General features: G+C 33.9%; 3 protein-coding genes across 5 annotated transcripts; 1 reads left to right on the forward strand and 2 right to left on the reverse strand.

Annotated features, from left to right (window-relative positions):
• Window positions 1-1,701: 1,701 nt before the first annotated feature.
• Window positions 1,702-6,656, reverse strand: LOC131637900 (2-dehydro-3-deoxyphosphooctonate aldolase). The gene is made up of 14 exons (XM_058908467.1): window positions 6,436-6,656; window positions 6,222-6,319; window positions 5,919-6,015; window positions 5,716-5,781; window positions 3,947-4,006; window positions 3,762-3,836; window positions 3,551-3,635; window positions 3,250-3,308; window positions 3,105-3,149; window positions 2,732-2,830; window positions 2,496-2,543; window positions 2,353-2,400; window positions 2,150-2,214; window positions 1,702-1,937 (listed from the first exon to the last, which is right to left on the reverse strand). The coding sequence occupies exons 1-13, from the start codon at window positions 6,469-6,471 to the stop codon at window positions 2,158-2,160; spliced, it is 873 nt and encodes a 290-aa protein (XP_058764450.1). The 5' UTR covers window positions 6,472-6,656; the 3' UTR covers window positions 1,702-1,937; window positions 2,150-2,157.
• A 1,995-nt stretch (window positions 6,657-8,651) lies between these two features.
• Window positions 8,652-12,495, reverse strand: LOC131637889 (cysteine protease ATG4). 3 transcript variants are annotated; one of them, XM_058908457.1, is made up of 11 exons: window positions 12,337-12,467; window positions 11,949-12,017; window positions 11,253-11,431; window positions 10,902-11,160; window positions 10,732-10,817; window positions 10,567-10,617; window positions 10,025-10,404; window positions 9,684-9,822; window positions 9,441-9,496; window positions 9,290-9,360; window positions 8,652-9,185 (listed from the first exon to the last, which is right to left on the reverse strand). In XM_058908457.1, exons 4-11 carry the CDS (start codon window positions 11,092-11,094, stop codon window positions 8,974-8,976), a joined length of 1,188 nt encoding a protein of 395 aa, XP_058764440.1. In that variant the 5' UTR covers window positions 11,095-11,160; window positions 11,253-11,431; window positions 11,949-12,017; window positions 12,337-12,467; the 3' UTR covers window positions 8,652-8,973. The 3 variants fall into 3 exon arrangements, with proteins under 3 accessions (XP_058764440.1, XP_058764439.1, XP_058764438.1); XM_058908456.1 differs by lacking the exon at window positions 11,949-12,017 and having other exon boundaries at window positions 10,902-11,153; window positions 12,337-12,495; XM_058908455.1 differs by lacking the exon at window positions 11,949-12,017 and having other exon boundaries at window positions 10,902-11,431; window positions 12,337-12,495.
• Window positions 12,496-18,177: 5,682 nt separating this feature from the next.
• On the forward strand, window positions 18,178-21,356 carry LOC131637888 (uncharacterized). Its single transcript, XM_058908454.1, has 5 exons — window positions 18,178-18,601; window positions 19,034-19,905; window positions 20,054-20,445; window positions 20,720-20,789; window positions 21,087-21,356. The coding sequence occupies exons 2-5, from the start codon at window positions 19,139-19,141 to the stop codon at window positions 21,148-21,150; spliced, it is 1,293 nt and encodes a 430-aa protein (XP_058764437.1). The 5' UTR covers window positions 18,178-18,601; window positions 19,034-19,138; the 3' UTR covers window positions 21,151-21,356.
• The last annotated feature ends 2,643 nt before the right edge of the window (window positions 21,357-23,999 follow it).

The following is a 23,999-nucleotide window of genomic DNA, read 5'->3' on the forward strand; positions in this document are numbered from 1 at the left end:
AATCCTTCTGCTTGATTCATCATTCATCATTGATTTGACACTTTATTTGGATCTTGTCTCTTATAGTGATGATGATTTATATAACTTCTTTTATAGATACTATTATTTGAGGTTGCTAGATTAGAGATCCCCAAGAAATCCACTTACTGTCGTTTGACCTTAGTTATTGTCATCATTGAATCTGACTTAATATATAGATCTCACAAAGAACATTTGCTTCTTCTTGATAGATGAATACTTCACATAATTTTGTTTCATATAGTGTTGTCATCACCAAAATTGACGGTTGTAGATAGTTGTATCTACAAGCACATAAATCCACAAGATAAAGAGATAAGTGAATAGAGAAATGCACTAGAGATTTATACAGGTTCAACTTAACCACTTGGCCTATTTGTGTCCCCAAGAATTTTCTCTTAAGAGTTTCCACTAAAACGATTTTGAGCTTTTCACAAAATTTGCCCACAAGCCTTCTTACACCCGAACAAAAGATTTTACACGGGTTGATCTTCAAACCAATCAAAAATTTTAACGGGTTTATCTCACGAACCAAACAAAACTTTTATCATGCTAAGCTCGGGAACCAAACATTTTTTCACAGACTAAACTCAATAACCAAATAGAGAATTTGTCAAGCTAATTTTAAGAACCAAACAAATCTTTTAATAGGTTAAGCTTAAGAATCAAACCGAATTTTTAACAACTTAAGCTCAAGAACCAAACATAGATTTTAACAATTAATCTCAAAAACCAAACGACAATTCTTTCAAGATATTACACAAGAGAAAATACTATATTGAATAAAATATAATATTAGCACAACATCAATACAACAAAATTCTCACATATATTTTTCACTTTCTCGATACCAAGGCAACTTCAGTGAAAGAATATAAAAAGTAGATTAAGAGAGTAGAAAGTGAGAAAGAGAGATCTCAAATTCGGATTCTAGTGTAAAATAAAATGAAGAGAAGCCTTTTTTCACAACTTTGGAACTTAACTCCGTTTGCTAGATTCATCGATGACTTGGCACTTCACTTCAATTTGAACTTGACTCTTCTAATTGATAAGGCTTGAGATAACTTTTCAATCGGATGCCACCAACTTCACTTCAATTTGAACTTGACTCTTCTAATTGATAAGGCTTGAGATAACTTTTCAATCGGATGCCACCAGCAAAGATTGTTGGACAATTGTCACCAAATGTCATGTAACCCAAAATGTTGTCATCATTGAGGTCGCTTGACATTTGCCCACACAAATAACATCTTGACCATTAACCCGTCTTAATAGATATACTTCAAAGAATATCGTTTGACATAAAGCGTTGTCATTATCAAAATCAACACGATATGGTTAACAAATTTGTTACAGTTTGTCAATGAGTTGTTGGTTAACAAATTTGTTACCATGTTTGTTGGCGGTTCAGTTCATTTGTCGTTTTCAAAATTTGACCTAGGTGATTGTCATTTCATGTATCACTTTTTTTCGCAATTTGATTTTGCGTATTTTGATTTTGCGTTGTAAGTGGTTTGCAAGATTGTACATATGATGCTTTCTAATTTGCTTTCGAATTTTGTTTTCCCTGGATCAAGTTCTATATCCCCCAATCTTTTATATTGTTCCTTTTTATGTGTAATCAATTTAGGGTATTGCAGATCTGTCTGCACCCCATTTACTTAAAAAAAAAAAGTTAGCAGATAAACAATAATATACCTAAATATTTTATACTGACATAATTAAGGCTACAAATGATCAGTGGCAAACATACGTTGGTAGAGTCACTACATGGAAAAACACAAGCATGAATCATCAAACAACTTTTTTAGGATAAACCCTCTTATGAGGCACTTGAACTTGTGCCATGAAATGGAGACAGTTTTGCATTCAATCTTAAACAATGCCAGGGAATTATATTTATAACAACTCAACCATACCTGCAGAGAGGGAAAAAAAACATTAAAACTATAGTGCAAGCATTTATGCCCAAATGCTCAAGATTTCATTTCGAGTCTTCATCAATGGATCCATATTCAACCATATGTTTTTTGAGAGATATTTCATGTTGATGCAAAATATTTACTTTTAAATCCTTTAGATGGTTTTACGAACATCCTTTCAATTTTGAACAAAGAAAAAGGATTCTTACCATTATTCTTATTCACGAAATGGCGTGAGATCAATGTTAAATGGCTTCTTCCCTTTGCTTACCCTCTACAATTAATCAAGACCGAGTTAAATCAAATATATTTCCACTTATAGCAATATAGAAAATTTCAAATTGATTTTATCTTAACGCTGAAAAGCAAATGTATTTCCACTTATAATCATAAATTTCTAGCAACAACTTACAGAAATAGCTATAAGCTCTTCAAGTAGCTCCTCCAAGTGGCGCAAGGGCTGTCGAATAAGGAGATTTTGTATATATGTCATTAAACTAAAGTTTAGGAAATGATGTTTAAAAATTTGAAGAGCTATGATAAGCAACAACTCACCCACTGTGTTGGACCATCTACAGGTGCATTCAATGGATCATCATGCACCTGAAAACATTAGAAACTTTTCAGAAGCTAATTGATAGAAAAACTAAATAGATAAAGAAACTCTTTGAATAGTAGCTTTTGGAGTTACAAGCATGGTAAATATATTTTGGAGTTTTACCCTAAAGATGAACTACTTCGGTTAATAACAAAAGTAGCAATTGATAACAGGCCCTGACTATTCTTTGTACCTCCATGAAGATCCCATCCACTCCAACGGCAACTGATGTCCTTGCAATGCAAGGTATTAGTTCTCGAAGACCTCCACTTGCAACACCTCCTCCATCCAACTATAGATGAAACTATCATGTTACTGTGTTTTTATCATATAAACATAGGAATCAACAATATGAAACAAACAGGGCCGTCTTTGAGGGTGTGCAAGACGACCTACAGCACAGGGCCTCACATTTAAGCCATAACAAAAAGGGCCCCAGTTATATATTCTACTACTAATTTACGTGTAAATAAGGTTCCATAACAAATTTTCACAACTCAATTAAAGATAACTCCAGCTTCTTACACAGGGCCTCTCAAAAGTTTGAGACGGCTCTGGAAACAAACCTTCTTTCCGGCAGGTTGTTGTAGCGAGTGTGTTATATCAGCTACCTGAGAGAAAATACAATAATTTTGAGTTTTCCAGAAAAAAGAAACTAATCCTCCGGTATGAGATAATCAGAGAGATATTAGAAAAGAAATATTTACTTACAACAGGACAATTGGCTTCTCTCATCCACTCCAGATTACGTGGATCAACAATCAAATCATCTATTTCAAAAGGGAAAATAATTTAATCAATCAGAAAAACAAAGGGAAATCGATTTCATGATTGTCATTTTAAGGCAAAATTCAACCTCAGATACATAAGAAGGTTTGTTCTGAGTTGGGACAGAGAAATAACTAACATCACTTAAGGCATTTACTTAGTTTAAACACATCATACAATACTGCAAAGAGCTTCAGAAATTGAAAACATACAGAAGACCTTAAAAAAGATGTTATCAACTCACTGTAGCCAAACATTGTTCCTCTCTCACAAACCATCACATTAGGATTTCCAGCTAACCGAACCTTTTCCGCTGAATTTGCCATGACCTATATGTATGAAAATTAAGAATCATATAAATAATAATGCTAAAAAAACAGGGAGCATTCATTCTGAAGCTTAAGTTATCGTTAATGTTTCATAAATTTGTGAGGAATGTAAATGAAAATACTAACAGAGGGAGCGCAGAATTGGCCCTTCTTGATGTTGATAATCTTCCCAGTTTTGGCTGCTGCAACTAGAAGATCTGTCTGTCATCAGAAGCAAAATAAACGAAACAGGTGATGTTGGTACATTTATTAAATTTGATAGTGATGATACAACTATGATAATATTGAAATTGAATGTGAAAAATATTTACTTGGCGACATAAGAATGCTGGAATTTGAATGATATCTGCAACCCTGCCAACTGGTTCACACTGGACAAAGAAAAGATAAATGTGTTAAAGGAAGATCAGGAGTTAGAATTGGAAATACTATTGCCGCACTCCCCATGTAGGTATTTGTTGGAAAAATCTACTCAACCATTTAATATGAAATTATCAATTAAGATGTGTACTAACCACTGTGGTTGTTTAAATTCAAATAGGTATAAGCCAATTGTGAAGGAAAATATTCAGTTTTTGTATTCAATTAAACTCGTCCTTACAAAACTAACTTGTAAGGTGAGGAGTGTCTGTCTTTATAAACTTTATCCATGTCTTATCTGTAAGCAATGTGAGCTTTCAGTTTATTCTAACAGAAAATATAAGCGATGATAATATAACCAAGCCAATACTTGAAATAATTGTAAGCCAATAGTATATTCAAGCAAAGTCTGATAGGAAGTGGCTAAGTTGACTTATGAGAAAGAATTTATGGCAGTGGCGCAGACGCTAGCTATCCAACCTTGGTGTCCTTACCTCTTAGGGAGAAAATTTAGTGTATGCACTGACCATAAAAGATTGAAACAACTCACGCAAGCTATTACTCCGGACCGGCAGAAATGGGCAGCAAAGCTGCTGGAATACCGTTTTGGTATTGTATATGTATACAAGCCAGGCTTGGAGAACAAAGGAGTTGATACCCTATCAAGGGTGTAGTGTACAAAGAGCGGAAATACGTGCAGTGATTCCAAACCAGGCTGGCAGAGAAGTCAAAACATTATCGATGAGGTTCACTGAGATGTCAAGTTAATTCGCATCATTCAGGCTATGAAAGAAGATCGGGAAACACAAAAAGGGTTCAGCTACAAAGAGGGCGTACTATTGTTCAAAGGAAGGATAGTGATGCAACGAGGCTGTTCTGTTCAGAAAATCACGATTAAGTGGAAAGGACAGGTGTGGAAGATGCAACATGGGAGAATAAACTCAACATTCAAAGACAATTTCCTCAGCTTTGACTTGAGGACAAGTCTGTTTCCCTATGGAGAGGTATTGAAAGGGAAATGGGCCTAGACGGGGATGCTGATGTTAAATCCAGGGTGTGAAAGGTGTATGTGAGGAAGGCATGAAAGGCAAAGAGAACAATGAGCTCGCAGATGTTGTAACTGAATGAGCATGAGTTGTGGAAGTGTGCCTTATGTAAGGAGGGGAGAGCAAGGAGAGATGGTAGCCCGAAGTTAGTTGCTGGTTGTTTGGATAGAGAGCTCTAGATTCTCTGTAGGAGCATTGCTCTTGGAAGCCTAGGAACTTCCATTCCTAGCTGTGTTCATTCATCATTTAATAATACAACATTCCCATCATTTGAGTCCTTTTTTCTGTGATTAACATTTTTCATTAAAATCCCTTTCTAGTTATTGTTCCTACTCAGTACTTACATGCATGCGAGGAAAAAACAAATAAGTATTTAATCAAATCTAGGTATCAATTATTTCATTTAATTTAATGTGTAGCAATTCCATTTGTCTAAGCATGACTTAAAGAAAACCTTGTCCAACTTTCTTCATTTAAAATCGACAAATATGTAATGATATCCCTTCAACAACGGATAATTATTTAAAACCAAACTAGTCTGATTGGTAAAGCCAAAAATACTACTGTATGAGTCTTGACAAGGAAAACAATGCTACGGCATATGAATTCTACAAAACACACACAAAATGTGAAACCAACAATCATATATTTTTGAAAAGTAAAATGACTTTTACCTGGCTGGCCTCATGCACATCTGTCACTATAGGGAGGTCATAAGCTATTTTAACCTTCTCAAGTATCTGATGGAAAAAAAAAAAGCAAAATTAAAGAAGAAAATTTATTTAACAAAGACAAGAGAGTTCTATCTCAGTGCAAAATTTTGTGATTTAGACATGATTAAGTAATGTGATGGAAATTAAGTATTAGAAATATGAACCTTCAACCCCTCAACCATTCCCGGGCCACGAAATGATTTTGAAGAAGTCCGGTTAGCTTTGTCAAAGCTTGATTTGAAAACCAAGGGAATTCCAAATCTGAAAGTTACATATATACTCAAGATCATGTTACCATTATCATGCAACCTTATACTTTACAAGGTTGCATATCTACTAGCCATTTTACTCTACAAGTTAATTCACATTACCATGCAACCTTATACTTTTCACATTCAAGACTTAAGACATCTCAACTCAAGTAGCTATCATAAAACTTGTACACTAAAAATGTAGAAATAACATACTTAGATGAAATGGTCTTGATGTGTTTAGCCATCCTCATGATGTGCTCTTCTGATTCAATCACATTGGGACCTGCTAACAGGAAGAACGGGTCTGCAGCCTAATGGATTCAAACAAACACAACCCATCAGATGTAAAAACCAAAAAATCGCATTTTGACTACGACCCACTAAATTTCACATTCCAAGAACTCATGATCAGAAAGAAATCACGAACCTTGAGCTGGTTATACAGCAACACCGATGGATCCATTTTTTGTGAAAACGAATCTGGAAATGAAGGGAATGAGTGGTTTGCTTGATTGATGGTGATGATAACGATGGAATCAGAAGATGGGAAGGAAGATATATGTTGCTAAATAATTGTCGGTGACTGGTTTATTCAGTACTAGTGTGAAAATATTGGTCTCGTTGTGAATTGTAAAGAGGAAGATGCTATCAAGCTTTTTTTTCAATTTTAGTGACACTCTTCATTTTTTTAATAATAATAATAATAATAATAATAATAATAATAATAATAATAATAATAATAATAATAATAATAATAATAATAATAATAATATTAATAAAACAAAATCAATAAAATTTTAACACAAAATATGAAATTGTTTTTTCCATAATCTTTTTTAGTTGATTGTGTTTTTCTTTAAGAACTTATATCATTACATTGTGTAGGGGAAGGGATGGCAATTTGGCCCATCCCCAGTGGGTACCCACAAAAATACTCACAATGGGTAGGGTAAAAACCCGCATAAATGGGTACGGGCACGGGCTCGGGTAATTACCCACTTAAATAAGCGGGTATAGGTGCGGGTATGGGCAACTTAGTACCCAGCCCGTCCCATACCCGCACAACATATATATTTATATATTTTGAATTATATTATTATATTCAAATAAATGTCTATCAATTTTCAAAAATACATCGATGTTAAACCATTACATATGTAACATAAGTGTCTGTTTATTTCATAATTTAACAATAAATTTTTTGAAAATATTTAAATATTACTAAAAACTTAAAATGATATGATATTTTATAGTTGATATATTTATTTTTTATTAGAAATGCGGGTAACGGGTATGGGTACTTACATACCCAGAGGACGCGGGTACGGATGCTAAAGTTACTACCCGAGCGGATATGGGTTCGGGTACGGGGATTTTTTCTAACCGTGGATATGGGGATGGTACTATAGTACCCTACCCATACCCATAGGTGATCAATCTTTAGAGATGGTCCACCTTTATGTCACATTAGTAGTTTTCCATCCTACTTTCTTTATAAGAGGGATGGCTCAGCTGGTTTAAACTAATTTAGCTAAGAGATAAAAAAGTTGAAAATTCAGGATTCTATCATCAAAAAATTATTACGATAATTCTTTAATTGCCTTTTCCTTTTTAATATTTAAAAAAAAATTGAAAAAATGTGCGTTGCAGATACACCACAGCACTGCAACTGCGCGTATCAAAACCGCATCCAAAATTATATTAAATTTTTCTTCACACCCTTTTATATGTGGTGGATACTTGAAATTTCAAAAATATTTTTGAATGAATTTGAAGATGCATTTACCAACGCACCCTTTATAAATTAAGCAATAAATGCATCTTTAAATTTATCCTACGTGACTTCGGAGATGCATATTCGAAAAACACTTTGCGTGAATTTGGATATGTATATCTGAAAACACTCCTCAACCTATTTACTATGCATTTTCATTGAAATTGGCGCAGTTGTCGAGGACTCTATCGATTTTAACCAGTATTAGAGTCATAGGAATGTATCTTCGCGTTCTGCCCCTTGCGTTCATGCGTTTTCGGCCTTTACGCGACCTAACGTTAAAATTTTGATTTTCTGAAAAATCGACTCTGAATCAAAATTTTACTATTTTTTTCATTAGAAAAAAATCAAGGATCAAAGTATCAAAAATATGAGACACCACCCTAAAAATCTTAAATTCCTTATTTTTCTATTTTATTTGATTTATTTACGTTTTCATATTTTAGAAAAAAATCTGGAAAAATAAATTTGTAAACACTTAATTCAATTATTTTTCTCAATAGAGAAATGGTTGGTCGTTGCATATGTAGATGTATGACTGACTAATAGGTGTGTTTATCTGTATACATCAAATATTAAAAATAAAAATAAAAAACACAATAAACACAAAAGGAAACTTTTCAAATATGGATATCCAAACATATTTTTTTTTTTAAAAAACAAAGTTTATCCGGATATGCATCTACATTTTAAATATTTTTTAGAAAAATGATGCGTCCGAATATGCTTTTTCGAAAACAATGGGCATTTTAGGAATTTCGTGCAGCGTCGGGGAGAATGTATAATGATGGGATGAGAAATTGTTTTATATTAAATCGCTCAGGGTTCGTTTATACTGTTTTATTTTAAGAAAACGTTCCGTCTCAATATGAACCACTCTACCACTTATTTGACATTGCCAAGGTAGTAATATCCGCTACAATTCTTGTAGCCAATAAAAGGATACATCAACAAATATGAAACTAGTTTAATGTACAATCAATACCTGGTTAGCCATATCAACAAATGTCTAAACAATTTAAGCCAAAGAATCACAATGAGTTTAAATTCCTACAACCCTACCAAACAACGTTTCAAGAGTGCCAGTGCGAAGACGAGCGAGACGAGCGAGCATCAACCAAACTCGCCAGTGGTAAGAAGTCTTGATTATCAAGCAACAATCCTACTTAAATCCATATCGTCATGCATGATTTATAGGAATTGCCAGTCATCCTCATTGGTGCCTGCATCATTGTCCAGGTTCGTACCAAGAGAATCATCGTCCAACATAGTGTTGTCACCTGACACGGAGCTACTCGTGACTTGAATTGAGAGACTCCTAGATTGAGCTACTGTGAATAACGGTGCACCATTTGATTCTTCTGCAAGCTTAATAGCTCGGGAACAGAAATCGTCGAAATCACCTGGCAGATAACATTGACAGGGTGATATCAGATGACAACAAAAGCTTAGATATTAACCTAGCAACAATTCAATTTGTGAAGTTATGCCTAAGTAACCGGCGAACCTTTGTCTCGGCAGTAAAATCCAATAGCCAAAGATGGGTCAATTGAATCTAGGGGCATGTGCCTGCTAATGCTGTTAGGAGTTTTTACAAGTTAGATATAAAAAACAAATTAACAAATTGCAACTGACAACAATGTTAGTAAAAATCTTACTTGCAGTGATACGATGACGTATTAGGCTCTTGAGTATCCCCGGTAATATTAACAACCTAAAAACCATTTAAATCGCACTTAGTGAATTGCAAATCTTCACAATCAAAATACATCTCAATGTCACTTGTAAACCTCTCTAAGAACTAAGGCATTTTCTTTCTGAATTTACATACATAAAGATAATTATACTGCAACAATTTTAAAAAACAGAAGTGTCGGAAAAAAAATAATTATACTGCATACCGGCTTAACATCATGTGGATCAAGGTAGAATGCCTTTTCACTTTGAACGCCAATAATATATGTTGAAGCACCTGGTTTTCCACCCAAGATTCCAAGGCTCTGGGGAAATTTAAAAGTTGACTGCAATAATGGAATATACCTGATAACAGTTTATAAATGTGACTGGATCAGTAGTTGCAACATCATGAAAATTGACAACTTTCATATTATATTTATGGATTACCACTTCTATTATGGAAAAGAACCCAAATAGGCCGGTATATAAACCAAATATAGTACTACAGAAAGTTTGAATGTGAATTAATTATTTGGTACCATAGAACCTTGAAAATGTTACACACCTTAGATTGACTTTATCAAGTCCAAGAACCAAAGGAACCAATAGAAGTAGAGGTGTCCAAGCAACTAAGCCCTTTGAAAACTCGGAACAACGTTTGGAGGCATCATCAATGCAGACAACTGGTGCGCCACCCCGTTCCCCGTCTTCATCTCCAGAAACAACATAAATAGCCATTGGAAGTGGCTTTTCTCCTTGATCATTCTTCTCCCTCTGGTTTCTAGCTAGAACTTCCCATGTACGACACATTGCATATGGTCCCACCCATGACCCAACAGCTAGACCATAACCTTTACCAGCCTGAAGAAGATTGTGGATAGAGAAAGCAGCAGCCTCCGTATCACCAAATTGTTGCAAGATGTCAATATATTCTTTATCAACTGGCTGTAAATTTAAAAACACAATTTTCATAAAATCAAATTAAAAAACACAATAACGAGTGAACCTAGTGGATTTTTACCTCAAAACAAAGCAGATGCTAACGTAAAAATAAAGGTATAAAAGGAACAATCTATTTACTGACACATTGCATATCAATCACCTGACCTTATCAGTAGTTTTTCTCCACGATCTACCTAATTTATGAAAAATTAATGCCTGCATATGAGGAAGTAGGGTCAGTAGTGTTGTTTCAAAAGGGAGGGAGAAAATTTTAAGGTATAATGTGACAAAAACTATCGACAAACAAACATCAAAAAGAAAGCATACTACCTGAGCAACAAGCATCTGACTACTTCGAAGCATACAGCCCCAATTAACATCACTTGTATACTTTGAATCTTCAATTGCATCAAAGCCTATAAGGTATGTATATTAAAACTTGTTAGTCTACTATCTATAACCTAAGCAACGCATTAAAAGGTAGTATCCATTTAACAGACCTTTCCGGTAAGTTATTAATATTTTTGAGAAAAAATCTTGCTCAAATTCTGCAAACACATTACGAGTATCTACTTCTCCGGTTGATTCATGCGGTGAAATTTTATGACAAACACCTAGAAGCCATATATCTCCATCAGAGATCGAAACGTCAGTCCTGCTTGAACCTAGTACACGCTCCTGAAATCTTCTCATTGAGCCGCCACTAATGACTTTCCTCACAGCAGCTGCCCACCCACTATTTCGAGAATGAACTGCTTTCTTTTCAGAAGATGATGATTCACTATATGTTTCATCGACTGAAAAACCAGATGTAAAGAAGGTTGACCATAAGGAAGCCTTGGGAAACTTACTATCACTAGACCCTGCCTTCGATGAGGCGGGCACCTGAGTACTATCTACAGTCTCGGTTGAGCTTTTAGAAGAACATTTTGCGGCAACAATCCTCTCGCAGAAATCCTTCAATACCATTATGAAGCCACATAAAACATACGATCTGGCTCATAGAAGCAAACCAAGTTTGTGCAGATATCTGCAAGTTAAGAGACGAACAATGAAATAAAAACCCAAAAATAGAAGCTCATTTTCATTCATCCATGATCCAAACATCGTAAAGATACATCTAAGAACAAAAGGCAAGAAATATTTCTTAAGCTAATCTAACATATTCTTCAGCTATCCTAAAACGACATCAAAAACTGCATTTTCGATTTGTAAAATACACACAGCGGATGATAAAAAGCGGGGAAACTGCCAATATAGCAACCGGTTAAAGATCTAAATGAAATTTTCGATTCTGCACACGCGCAGTCGCAGATTCAAATCCCCCTTTTGACTAGCAGTCAAACTTGATGATCATCCCTCTCCTACAAGATCCCCTAAGCCCAAAACAAGTCAAATTGAGATAAAATTATCCTACAACACAATCATGTAGGCTGCCTTTTGCCAAACCTATTAGCATTCAATGTAGTCTAACCATTCACATCATGAAAATAAAAAACTTGTATTCTAACCATTACTAATCAATCAATTATCAACATATACCATACCATCCTTCAACAATTATTAACATGCCCTCTTCTTTAATCCCCAAATCAATTTTTTTGATCACCCAAAATCTACAAAACCATATTAATCATAAAGAAAACGCATTATACAACCAAAAAATCAATGCCCAGAATCAACAAAACAATCACACATATTGAAATTTCACAAGAGCTTCAAAGATAACCGGAAAATTTTGAAAGATTAACAAAACCCAAAAAAGGAATCTTGCGAAGAAACCCAATTGAAATTGTTATGAAAGCGTGTAAACCAACGTTGATGGAAAAGGGTAAGAATCTTAAAGAGAAAACGACGAAAATTGGGGAAAAAAATACATTTTTTAATGAGAATTAAGACGAAAATTGAAAGAGAAGAAAGGGAATCGTAGCGTACGAAGATAAGGTTGTGTAGGCGAAGGAGGATGATGAAAAATTGAGGAATTTTTGGATCGTGAAATGAGCTATGAGACTTGGTTGGGACTCAATTTCTTCAATCTTTCTATCAACTTTCTAGGTATGTAAAACTCTGAGTAAAAAAGTGCAAAACGACCAACATTTTTATAGGATTCTTTTAAACAATTAAAGTGAGGTTTTTTTTTTTTTTTTTTTATATATATATACAGGGTTTTTTAGAGATTACCCAACTTTATCTTATGAGATGGTTTTTAGCTTTTTATTATTTACTAAAAAAACATATAAAATATGTGTCTTCTTGAAGACAATTTTCGATTCACACATATTGTACTCTTACACATTGCTAAGCTCAATCTTGATTTGTTAATGTAAGCTTCTACTTATCTATACGTTGTAATGCTCCTTAGTAAGGACTTCATGAACCTCCCTTGAGTCCTTTTAAATTACCACTTTCTAAATACCTTTGCTTTGGATTAACTTGGTTCCTTCTAATACACCCCATAGTTTAGCTGGATTAACTTGGTTCCTTCTAATACACCCCATAGTTTAGTTATAATTTGACTACATCTTTCGTGAGAATTTGTAAGCCGAGTAATCTAGTTTTTTCTGCTATCTCTGATAATGCCTCCACCTCCTGCCTTGAGATTGAGAAAAAATGTTTTATCTGTGTTGAGAGCCATACTGTTATATTTGGGAGGTTTCCAGATAATGTGTGCTACGTTATTATCTTTGGAGTGGTTTTCTTCATTAGTTGCACACTTAGCGTATATTGATGAACTCGGTCCTAATTACCATAGCCAAGTTGTAAGGCATGATATAGTCATCAACAAATATTATTTATTTCTTCAGTGTCATGCCACATGGCATGTTGTAGCCCATGTTTCTTGCCAATTTTCTTCATCTTGATTGTTTATGTTGTTCCTCATGTTGAAAGTCAGACACATTTAAGTATTCAAATTGAAAAAGTCTCCCATTGAGCTGGTTGTACTAAAACATGTCAAACTTGTCACACGCTTTGACAGACCCTAAGAGGGCATGTATCTTTGACTCATGCACACTAGTACAATCCACGCAATCTGGTTTTGAAATGTTTCTCTAAGTCAGTGTTTGTTTAGTCTTCAAACCATTACAGTGCTTTAGCCAAATGAAGATCCTGACTCTTTCTGGCACTTAAATTTTCCATATTGCCTCCAAATCAACACTAGAGGTATTGTTTCCTCAGTCAGATAATTAAGTATAGGTTATGGAAATTGAGAATGATCTATTGATGGTTCCTCCCCAAACACACTCATCATTTCCCATATCTTTCATAGAAGAATAAATTGCAAGAATTTTATCTACAATTTCTTGATTAAACAACCTATAAAGTCTTCTCCAATCCCAGTTGCACGTAGCATCAATGAGATCCATCACTTTACTATTCTGATGTTCATTCGAATAATTTGGCGTAAAGTTTGTCAACAGGTTTCCTTAAGCTACCCAATAGTCATTCCAAGCTTTTATTGCTTCTTTATTTCCAACTACCCTGGCAATCAGGTTACCAAAAAAAGGTCAAATCGTAACCAAAGCTTTCCACAAACCAGAATTCAACAATTTTGCTTCTCCAAGACCTGTACAAACGTTGTCCCTGCCATACTTGCCTCTTAAAACCCTACACCGAAGAGCTTTATCTTCCTTGAATAAATTTCAACCCATTTTTGCCAAGCATGCTTTGTTCATCTCATTTAGTTGTTTGAGGCCTAGCCTCTCGTGCTTTTTAGGTTTCTAGCTAGTTCCACTTGATTGTGTGAATATGTTTCTTCCCATCCATGTTACCCTAGATGAATTGTCTATGACTTTTTTGGATCTCCTTTAGGAAACTCTTAGGAACTCTGTTGCTCATCATTGAATAAATAGGTAAAACTTCTATGATAGTTTTAGCTAAAATAGCTCTACCTACCGTAGAAAGTTGTCTAGCCTTTCACATAGTGAGTTTGCTATTTACCCTGTCATTGAGATGTTGGTAATCTCTGGTTGTAGGGCTCTTTCCTATGATAGGAAATCCTAGATAAAGCCCAGGATGATTAGTTTCTTAAATGTTTGCCACTTGCAGTACCTTCTTTCTTGTTATGGAATCAGTATTCTTGGAGAAGAGAATACTAGATTTTTCATAGTTAATACTTTGTCCTGAAATCTTGCAGAAATGGTCTAACACGCCTTTTATAATCCTCATTTTCTTTGCAGAAGTTCTTCCAAACAGTAAGAGATCATCAACAAACATTAAATGGGATACTTTAGGTCCTTTATATAAGAATAAAATTTGGTTATGCTTCTGACCTTTAGTTTTGATGACAACAATATGTGATATCTTATAGAACAATTTTGTACCCTAATGATTTTTATTTAGTGTGAAGCTTTTGCTTACACGTTCTGACTCTGATAGTATGGTGTGTGACGTCATCAGTTTCTGGAATCAACACACTTTGATCATGGAAAGATACAAAGTGTGCCTTATAAAGACAAGTCAAGTTCTAGAACGCTTTTTTAGTGTGATTTTGATAGAATGCAAGTCAGACCGCGTCTGGATAGACAAGATCAGTTGATCGAGAAACAAGCAAAGACCAACTCTCAAATTATTGGGTTGCTTCAACAACTCATGACTCGTTTACCTCCCTAACCTTATTTTTACCTTTTGAGTTTCTATTTCTATCATCATCCTTTTATGTATCTTTATCAGAATTTTCAATGAAAGTTTGTTTTTGTATTCTTTTTTATTGATGACAAATGGGGAAAAGTTATATGATTTTTTATATATCTATATTCCTTTGAACTGACACATACATATGTGCTTCGATATTTATGCCCTTGCTCTAACAAATTTGAATTGATCAGGAACTTTGAAAAAGTTCACTGAATATTTCAAGATAGGAAATTTTGAAGAAATATTGTTGCTCTGGAATATATCTATAACCAAGTTGATTTGAGTCATGAACAAAACCATTGCTTAAGGGAAAACCAATCAGACTTTGATATCGCTCTCATACCGCATCTATCAGCTAGACTCTGATACATCAAATGGTCTAATAACAAGCCAAGATCTGAAATGAAGCTTATTCTAAGAACGAGGCATACACAATTAGTATATGAGATGATCCAGCCGGGCTCTCTGAAAAAATTTCAGCCAGGTTCTGAGACGATCAACCAGATAATCACTGTCAGATTCTTAGAAGTTGATAAGTGTTTTTATCAGGGAAATGTTTCTTTCATGCTGATTAAAAGATTTTATATTTCAAAATTATTCTCTAAGTCTTAAACTCAAGGGGCCTCTCAACAAGATGAGATAAGTTCACTTTAATGTGTTTTATGTGATTAAACATGTAAAAAATGTTGTTCAAAATACATGGTTTTGTCATCATCAAAAAGGGGAAAATAGTAAGAACAAGAATTAGTTATGCATCCGGCCTTTAGTTTTGATGATGACTGAACGTGATATCTTAGAGAACAATTTTGTACCCTAATGGTTTTTATCTAGTGTGTAGCTTTTGCTTACAGGTTCTAACTCCGATAGTATGGTGTGTGACGTCATCAGTTTGTGGAATCAACACACTCTAATTATAGGAAGATACAAAGCATGCTTTACAAAGACAAGTCAAGTTCTGGAATGCTTTTTTATTGTGCTTCTGATAGAATGCAAGCCATTACTTTTGAATATGACTCTAATCAATGGAGCATCTGAAGACTCTCAAGCTCTCACATTTTGGTACAAGTTCTGAAGACCAAGTTCTGAAGTCTCTAAAGACAAGGTTTTGGAGAACAAGTTCTAAAGATTTTGAAGACAGGGTTCTGAAAACTTTGATTCATCATTTGATCCTTCTAAAAATGCTTCACCAATCTACATTATGAAGCCTCTGAACATTAGAAGATAAGATCAAAGGTTTTGCGTGAGACAAATAGTACATGGTACAAATCAGATATTCCTTCCACTACGCATGTTTTACGACACAAGGACTGTACTATGGTACAATGTTATCTATCAGTCTCTGTTGACCGTTATGAAGATTACAACTGAGAAACGTGCAATTCCATCTTCACCCTCCAACGGATCTTTTGATGCCTATATAGTGAAGACTTGGGAGATTGCAAATACAACGAACTACTAAACAAAATTTTGAATACGCCGATACTCTGTTTATTTGAAAAGATGTAAATAACATGGAACTTTTGTTCATTAACTTGCTCAAACACTGTTGTGTTATCATTTATATTTCATTTGTGTAATATGCTTTTAAGAAACATCTTGTAAATACACTATTTGTATTTCAACTTTTAAGTTGATTTTGTTCCTTGAGAGACTAGGGTATAGTCAGAATTTCTCAAGAAGATATTGACATGTAGTCTTTGTGGTTATAATCAAGTTTAGTTATAGTAGATTAAGTCCATGTTGATAAGGCAAAATCATTTCGGCGGGTGGATAGAAGTAGCTTCATTAACAGTGGACCAGGATGAAAATACTGTCATTATTTTTATTCCTTGCTCTATGTTTGTTTGTCTTGGTTGAACCAAAAGTTTTAAATATCTGAAACCCAACTCAAACCCTCGTTTCTTGTGTTTCCTTTACCTTTACTTTCCTCCCTGCCTTATTACACTGCCACTGCCTTCTTTAATTGAGTTTGTGATCATATTGTAAGAACAAGATGCGGTTCTGCATTTGACCTCATGTTTCGATGATACCATTATATGATATCTTAGAGAACAATTTAGTACTCTAACGATTTCTGTCTATTGTGTACCTTTTGCTAACAGGTTCTAACTCTGAAGATAAAGCGTGTGACGTCATCAGGTTTTGGACTTAACACACTCTGATTCTGGAAGAAACCAACGATGTTTACAAAGACCCAATCATGTTCCAAAATGCTTCTATAACAACGGTTTTGATGAACATTAGTGATAAAGCTTCTTAGCGTGACTCTTGTGGAAGAGATTCTGAAGACTTCTTTAGCTCAATGATTATGTTGTCCAAGTTCTGAAGATTATGAAGACAGAGTTCTGAAAGAATAAGTTCGGAAGACTCTGAAGATAAAGATTATGAAGACCAAGTGCAAAAGACTCTTAAGACAAGGTTCTGGACGAACATGTTCTGAAGACTCTGATGACTTAGGTTTTGAAGATTCAAATTTTGATCCTTCTAAACATGCTTCACCAACAACTATCAGATGATTCAAGTTCTGAAGACTCTAATGACTTATGTAATGTTAATACAAATTATTAAAGATATTTTGATTGAAAATACTTTATTTAGATATCTTTTATGAAAACAATCAAAATTCTGATTACACGACTAAGCTCAACACACCTAATAAATATTTTCTAATTCACAACTCCCTACATCGATATTGATTAACATCCTCGAAGATAATATTGTATAAACTTTATTAAAAAAATCTTTTGATTCTTTCTCTTTACTTTCTCTTCCACCAAATAACCAATAAACCATATAATTTTCTACTAACTTTTCTTACACTTTCTTTCATGTAACAATTCTTACTCCTCCCTTCTTTCCTTCAAGTTTCTTTTCCAAGTCAAACAAACTACTCACTCCGTCATATAATGAGTGACCCAGCACACTATTTTATACCGATTAAAGAATTAGAAAAGATATATTAAAAATTGAAATAAATCATTCATTTTGAGACACCATTTTATTATAAATGAATCTCTCGAGAATTTTAATTTCAACCTTAGTATTCTTGTTTTACTTTTAACCGTAAGTTTTTTACTTTTTGAATTAAAATCAAATAAGAAAAAAAAACCTTATGTGTCGACAAAGAAATTAACAAAATCTGGCATCTTCCTCGTCAAAGCGTCGGCGGCTACCAAATCAATCTCTCTCTCTCTCTCTCTCCCTCTCTCTCTCAAATTCGTTTTTCTTTCTCTAAAATCAATCTGTGGATCTGAAAGAGACACACTTTGGGAGGAACGAGGAGAAAGAAAAACCCAAAATCTTTTCTTCTTCTTCTTCTTCTTCTTTGCTTCCTCAATCTTTCACAGAGCAGATTTATGGATAACAGGTGCAAATCTGGTTCACAGCAACTTCGTTTCGTCGCAAAACTCTTCCATCAACAGCAAGCTTCTGGTTTTGTACTTCCATCGCTTTTTCAGCCCTTAGATAGATCCATTCCTGGCTTTCCCTTTCAACGCTTTGGCCTTCACAAGTAGTATTCAACCTACGCTCTTTCTTTCTCCTGTTATTGTTTTCTGAAAAAAAGGTTAGATTTTTTCATCTGGGTTATCTTCTTTCACTCAATTCTCAAAATTTTGTTTCTGGGTTTTGCTTTGAATGATGTTTGATCATGTACAACTGTTTTGAGATTATTTATCATACTTTTTACACCGTGCTAAAATCTCTGTATTTTAATTATCATTATCATCGCCATGTTTGGCTGAACTTTTTAATTAAGCACTTATAGCACCATGCTTATATATAAACTACTTCTATAAGCTGTTTTCATAAGCTGTTCCTAAGAGTTTATCAAGATAAGCATAAAACAACTTGTGGACACTTGATAAAGACAGGTGCTATAAGTTGTTTTCATATAAATTCTACCAAACAGTCTCTAGCTTATTTCAGTAGATAAATTCATATAAACCCATTCAAACGTGCTTCTTACAGTAGTTGACTTGGACTTTTTGTATGCCAGGTCTCTATATTACGGTTTCATTTGTTCTCGTTCTGTGTATGCTGCACAAGTCTTCTGATAGAGAGATAAAGTCATTTTTTATCAAATTACGGTGTACGGACCACGATGACCACATCAGCCGGATCATCCCTTAAGATGTCGTGGTCCAGGAGCAAACAGACTTCTGGTTGGACAGCTTTTGATCTCAAGCAGAAAAACAAGAACAATATTGAATCAGAAGTTGACAAGGATCCTTTCCCACCTATAGGCTCATCTGGTTCTATGCGACATGGTGATAAGTTAGGCAAGAAGAAACATGTTCCGGTGAAGCCTTTCTCTTCGGTGCTTCTACCTAATGAAAATTTCCCTTCCCTTTCGGAGGGCGGGAATGGTCGAAAGGCGGTGCTTGGTTATGATTCTGATGGAAAATCTTGTGGGACTACTGTTCAGGAAGATGTTAATTTAAATTTTAAAAAGCTCAAAGACCAGCATCCTTGGGCTGAAAATAGCCTGATTGATGATATCTTGGTCGCTGTTAATAATAGTGTTGATAAGGCCGTGGCTTTATTGGAAACAATGGCTTCTGCAGACAATTTCGAAGAATGCAAAGTATCGAGTTATCCTCACCCAAGGCCAACTATTTCTAAGACGGGTGAAAGTCAAACTTTAGAAATGGTCAAAGATGACATTTTCTTCAATTCTAGTATTGTTGGTCGCATCCAAGATAATGATAAAGACTTGGAGAATAGAAATTCTTCCTCAGGTCAGAAGTTTTCTGATGTCAGTGACCTGAAATACAAAATGAACCTCTTGAATTCCATTCCGGTCGAGCCTGAATGGGAAGAGGACGACATGTACCTCAGCCATCGAAAGGATGCATTGAAGACAATGAGGTGGGAATGCTAACTTGTGTAATCTTTCTTGAGATGATATTATCAATTCATGTATTGCTTGAATCGTTCGTCTTTGTATTATTTATTTATCTGCATTTTTTCAGAATGCCACTAAGCATCTAGATTTTATGTCCCATCAATTAAACAGGTCAGCATCACGACATGCCAAGGCAGCCGCTAATGCTTTTCTTAAAGGCGAACACTTTTCAGCCCAGCAACATTCAACAAGAGCTAGGGAGGAATGGCATAATGCAGAAAAACTTAATTCTGAGGCAGCCACTAAAATTTTGAGCATCAGGAATAGTGATAATGATATCTCTAGATTGGATTTGCATGGGCTCCATGCAGCCGAAGCTGTCCAAGCATTGCAAGAACATCTCCGTAGAATTGAAAGTCAAGGCTTCTCGAAGAGCTCAGCCCCTTCAAATGGCGTGAAGAAGAATGGCCGTGCACATTCTCTTGGATCTCTTAACTTCATGGAATGGGAAAACTTGGATAAGCCATTAAGGCTTAGATCATTAGGTCTACATGTCATAACAGGTATTTTGTTTTTTTGTTGTTGTTTTGGATTCTGCTGCCAGATAATTGCTTTTTGATTGCATAGGCATATACAGAACATGTGAAAACATTGATGAGGATGTTATTTTATTTTCAATCTGATGTTGTATCACATTAGCACATCTTATACAAAAGTAATATCTGAGTAAAATCATGTGCAATGGAGTGAAAAAGTGTTGCAATTCATTGCAAAAATGTGGCAATTTTCTTTATCCAAAATTGAAACATTGTACCTTTGGTATTTATTTCTATACAGGCGTTGGCAATCACAGCCGAGGACAAGCTGCTCTTCCTACAGCTGTAAGAAGTTTCCTCAGTGAAAACAGGTACAACTTAATATCTATACTCATACTTCCTTTCCTCTGCACTTAAGATGCACGAGTTAATAATGGATACGCTGAATTGGGGCACTGCATGTTACTCATTAGATTGGTGATGAAATTTTTTTTTTTCAATCCAACTGTTATATCATTTAAAGTGTAATGGTGTACCATTTAAAATGATTCTTGCATTGCAAATATCCCTTACTTTAGTTCAATCCTAACTTTTTTGTGTAACCAAAGAAAAATAGGTGTAAGATTTACTTTGGCTCTTATTATTTGGTCATTTATATTGATCTGCAGATACCGATTTGAGGAGATGAGACCAGGAGTAATCACAGTGTGGCCCAAGTTTCGTCAGAGTTGACAACAAATATGTTGTCATACTCATACCATGGAGTATTCTTGTGTGGATCTGAAAGTTTATATACTGTGTAATTTTATTATGTGCTTCATACTGCAGTTACTATATCACACTATGCATAGGGGAGATTTAATTATAATTTGGAAACTATGTATCATTTATCCTTTTCAAGGGCATATATTCATGCATTATTATTTATCATTTTTTAAGGGAATTGTTCATGTCCGATATGTCTCAGAAATGCATTTCATCCCTTCGCAGCTCATGCTCGCGGGGTTGTATAATGTTCAGTCTATTGTGCCGGATCATCGAGAGTTGAGATGTAGCCCAAATCCGATAGAGCCCATCACCAATAGTAATTTATCCAACAGGTCAGAGGCGCGCTGAGGCAGTAGATGGGCCAGGTTGAGATGTAGCCCAAATCTGATAGAGCCCATCACCAATAGTAATTTGTCCAACAGGTAGGGGCGCACTGAGGCATTAAGGATAACACATTTTGAAGGATTTAAGATGCCATCCCCAAATTATATTTGCATCCCTCAATTTTTTAAATACCAAAAATAACCTTTCTAAAAAAAACACTTTCTAACAAAATTTTCGGTATCAACAAAATTTTTGGTATGTTACAATTTTTATAGAAATTTACTATTATGTATCGAAAATTTAGTTCATTTGAAATTTTTGCAAATTTTCAAAAAAATTTAAACTAGAAATTCTGAAAATTTTGGTATTTCACTAAAATTTTTAAAACAATTTCTAATATGAATGTGAAATTTTTAGTATTATATTACTATTTTCAAATAATTTTCGGTATGCTATCCAAATTATCGCCCATTTTTTTTGAAATTTTCACTGGGAACATGAATTTGTGAAAATGGTGGAAAATTTGAGTAAGGATATAATGATTTTTTCATTGGATTCTCGGGTGCCATATATAACTCAAATGATTTCATGTAAAATCCACCATATTTTGGCCATTGAGAGTGAGTTGTAGCCCAATTCCGATAGAGCCCACCTTGAATAGTAATTTGCCCAATAGTCCAGAGTCGATCATGTTGGTTCAAAACTATTATTCCGGTTTGATTTATAAGAAAAAATGAAATTTTCACTTTTATTAAAAATGATAGTTAAGTACATTTAATTTTCTTGATTTCATATAGGAGAGATACTTAATTATAAATATACTCTCAATTAAATTATCATCCACTATAAATATTAAATAAAATATTAAATAATTAATGCAAAGGTGATTTTGGAATAATTAAATTAATGTAGATTGGTTGGTTGACATTTGCTTATATTTAAGACAAAAAAATTTAAAAGATTTTTACTTATAAATAATACCGGAGAAGTAATTTGAATGAAATATCTATCAATCAAGTTTGATTATAATCATCTTAAATGATCTCTGATGGATATTGGGTACGAATTATATTAAAACTAGGGCGGACAAATTGACCCGACCAGACCGAAGCCGATAAATCCAACTATCAAAAAATTATATTGGGTGAAATTGGGTCGGGTTACGAGTTATACGGGTTAAATATATGGGTTTAAATGGGTGAAATCAGTTTTGTAATTCAGGCCCATCAAGGCCCAAAACCAACCGAGCCCAATTACTATATTTTTAAAACTTATTTTTAGACAAACCCTTTTGTATATGTGTTTTGATTTTTTGGGCTTCACTTGGTCTGGCCCAATTCAATTTTTATTTAACCTAGCAAATAATACTAAAAGTCTCGAACCACATATTTGAAAGTTGAAAGAGAACGATAGAAAGTTGAGATGAAAATCAAACCCTAGTTCCTTTTTACGCCGTCTCACCTTCTTCTCTTTCGAATTCGATTAACTCATTTCTTCATTCTGATTTCCATCCATTTAAAGTCTCAATTTTTGTAAGTCTCTATAGTCAACTCCAATATTTCACGGTTGGTTTCATTCATATTTCATTTTTTTATCTAACTTCAATATTTTTTTTTTATTTGCACACACGTTTATCTACATAAAATAACAACTATCATGGGTTTCATTTTGATAAAATGTATTTTTTATGACAATTTCTTTATAGACCTCTCCGGCTTTTTAGCAACCCGTGGTGAAAACTCCAAAGTACCCCTATATTTCAGAAGTGCATCTCCGAAGGCATTTTTTTTGAAAAAAAGGTTAAATTTCGGAAGTGCATATTCGAAGATACCTTTTTTTATAGAAAAATTGTGACTTCGGAGATGCACTTTCGAAGGCACATTATTTTTGGGAAAGGGGTGTCTTCGAGATGCATATCCGAAATATTCTAATTTTTAGTCTTGGGATTTTTCGGATATGCATATATATGAAAGAACTCAATACTTATTAAAAAATTAAAATCAAGGTGAACCAATACAATTAATAGTATAATTAATTGTATTAATTAAAATATATTATTAAATATATATCATTATAATCAAGATATAATAATAATACTAGTCTAATAAATATTTAAATCAACATCTTATTTATATATATAAAATTAATAATAATAAAGATATTTATTTATTATTTTTTATGATACATAAAAACAATATTTCATAAACTAATTTTCAAAAACAATTTTATAGTTAAAAAAAATTCATTTTATAAACAAAATTTCCAAAACAATTTTAAACTTCAAAATTATTTTATATATAAATGATTTTTTCATCATAATTAGTTATTGAAATAATTTTTATATTTATGATTTTTTTTAATTATTTTGAAAAACTATGTAATTTAAAATTAATATTAAAATATGAATAAAGTAGTAAATAATTTTATTCTTACTTGATCAATTTTATTTTGAATTTTTGTTGAATAATTATTAATGTATTTATTTTTTA

The sequence above is a fragment of the Vicia villosa genome, unplaced genomic scaffold, assembly GCF_029867415.1.
Source record: "Vicia villosa cultivar HV-30 ecotype Madison, WI unplaced genomic scaffold, Vvil1.0 ctg.002106F_1_1, whole genome shotgun sequence".
Classification (NCBI taxonomy): domain Eukaryota; kingdom Viridiplantae; phylum Streptophyta; class Magnoliopsida; order Fabales; family Fabaceae; genus Vicia; species Vicia villosa.

Coding starts and splice junctions, on each gene's coding strand:
- LOC131637900 (XM_058908467.1), bottom strand. CDS start 6,471: ATGGATCCATCGGTGTTGCTGTATAACCAGCTCAAG. Junction 6,016..6,221: donor ATCAAGACCATTTCATCTAA/GTATGTTATTTC, acceptor TGTAACTTTCAG/ATTTGGAATTCCCTTGGTTT. Junction 4,007..5,715: donor ATGTGCATGAGGCCAGCCAG/GTAAAAGTCATT, acceptor TTCTTTGTCCAG/TGTGAACCAGTTGGCAGGGT.
- LOC131637889 (XM_058908455.1), bottom strand. CDS start 11,370: ATGGTATTGAAGGATTTCTGCGAGAGGATTGTTGCCGCAAAATGTTCT. Junction 10,618..10,731: donor GTCAGATGCTTGTTGCTCAG/GTAGTATGCTTT, acceptor CCTCATATGCAG/GCATTAATTTTTCATAAATT. Junction 9,361..9,440: donor ACGTCATCGTATCACTGCAA/GTAAGATTTTTA, acceptor AACTCCTAACAG/CATTAGCAGGCACATGCCCC.
- LOC131637888 (XM_058908454.1), top strand. CDS start 19,139: ATGACCACATCAGCCGGATCATCCCTTAAGATGTCGTGGTCCAGGAGC. Junction 20,446..20,719: donor AGGTCTACATGTCATAACAG/GTATTTTGTTTT, acceptor ATTTCTATACAG/GCGTTGGCAATCACAGCCGA. Junction 20,790..21,086: donor AGTTTCCTCAGTGAAAACAG/GTACAACTTAAT, acceptor ATTGATCTGCAG/ATACCGATTTGAGGAGATGA.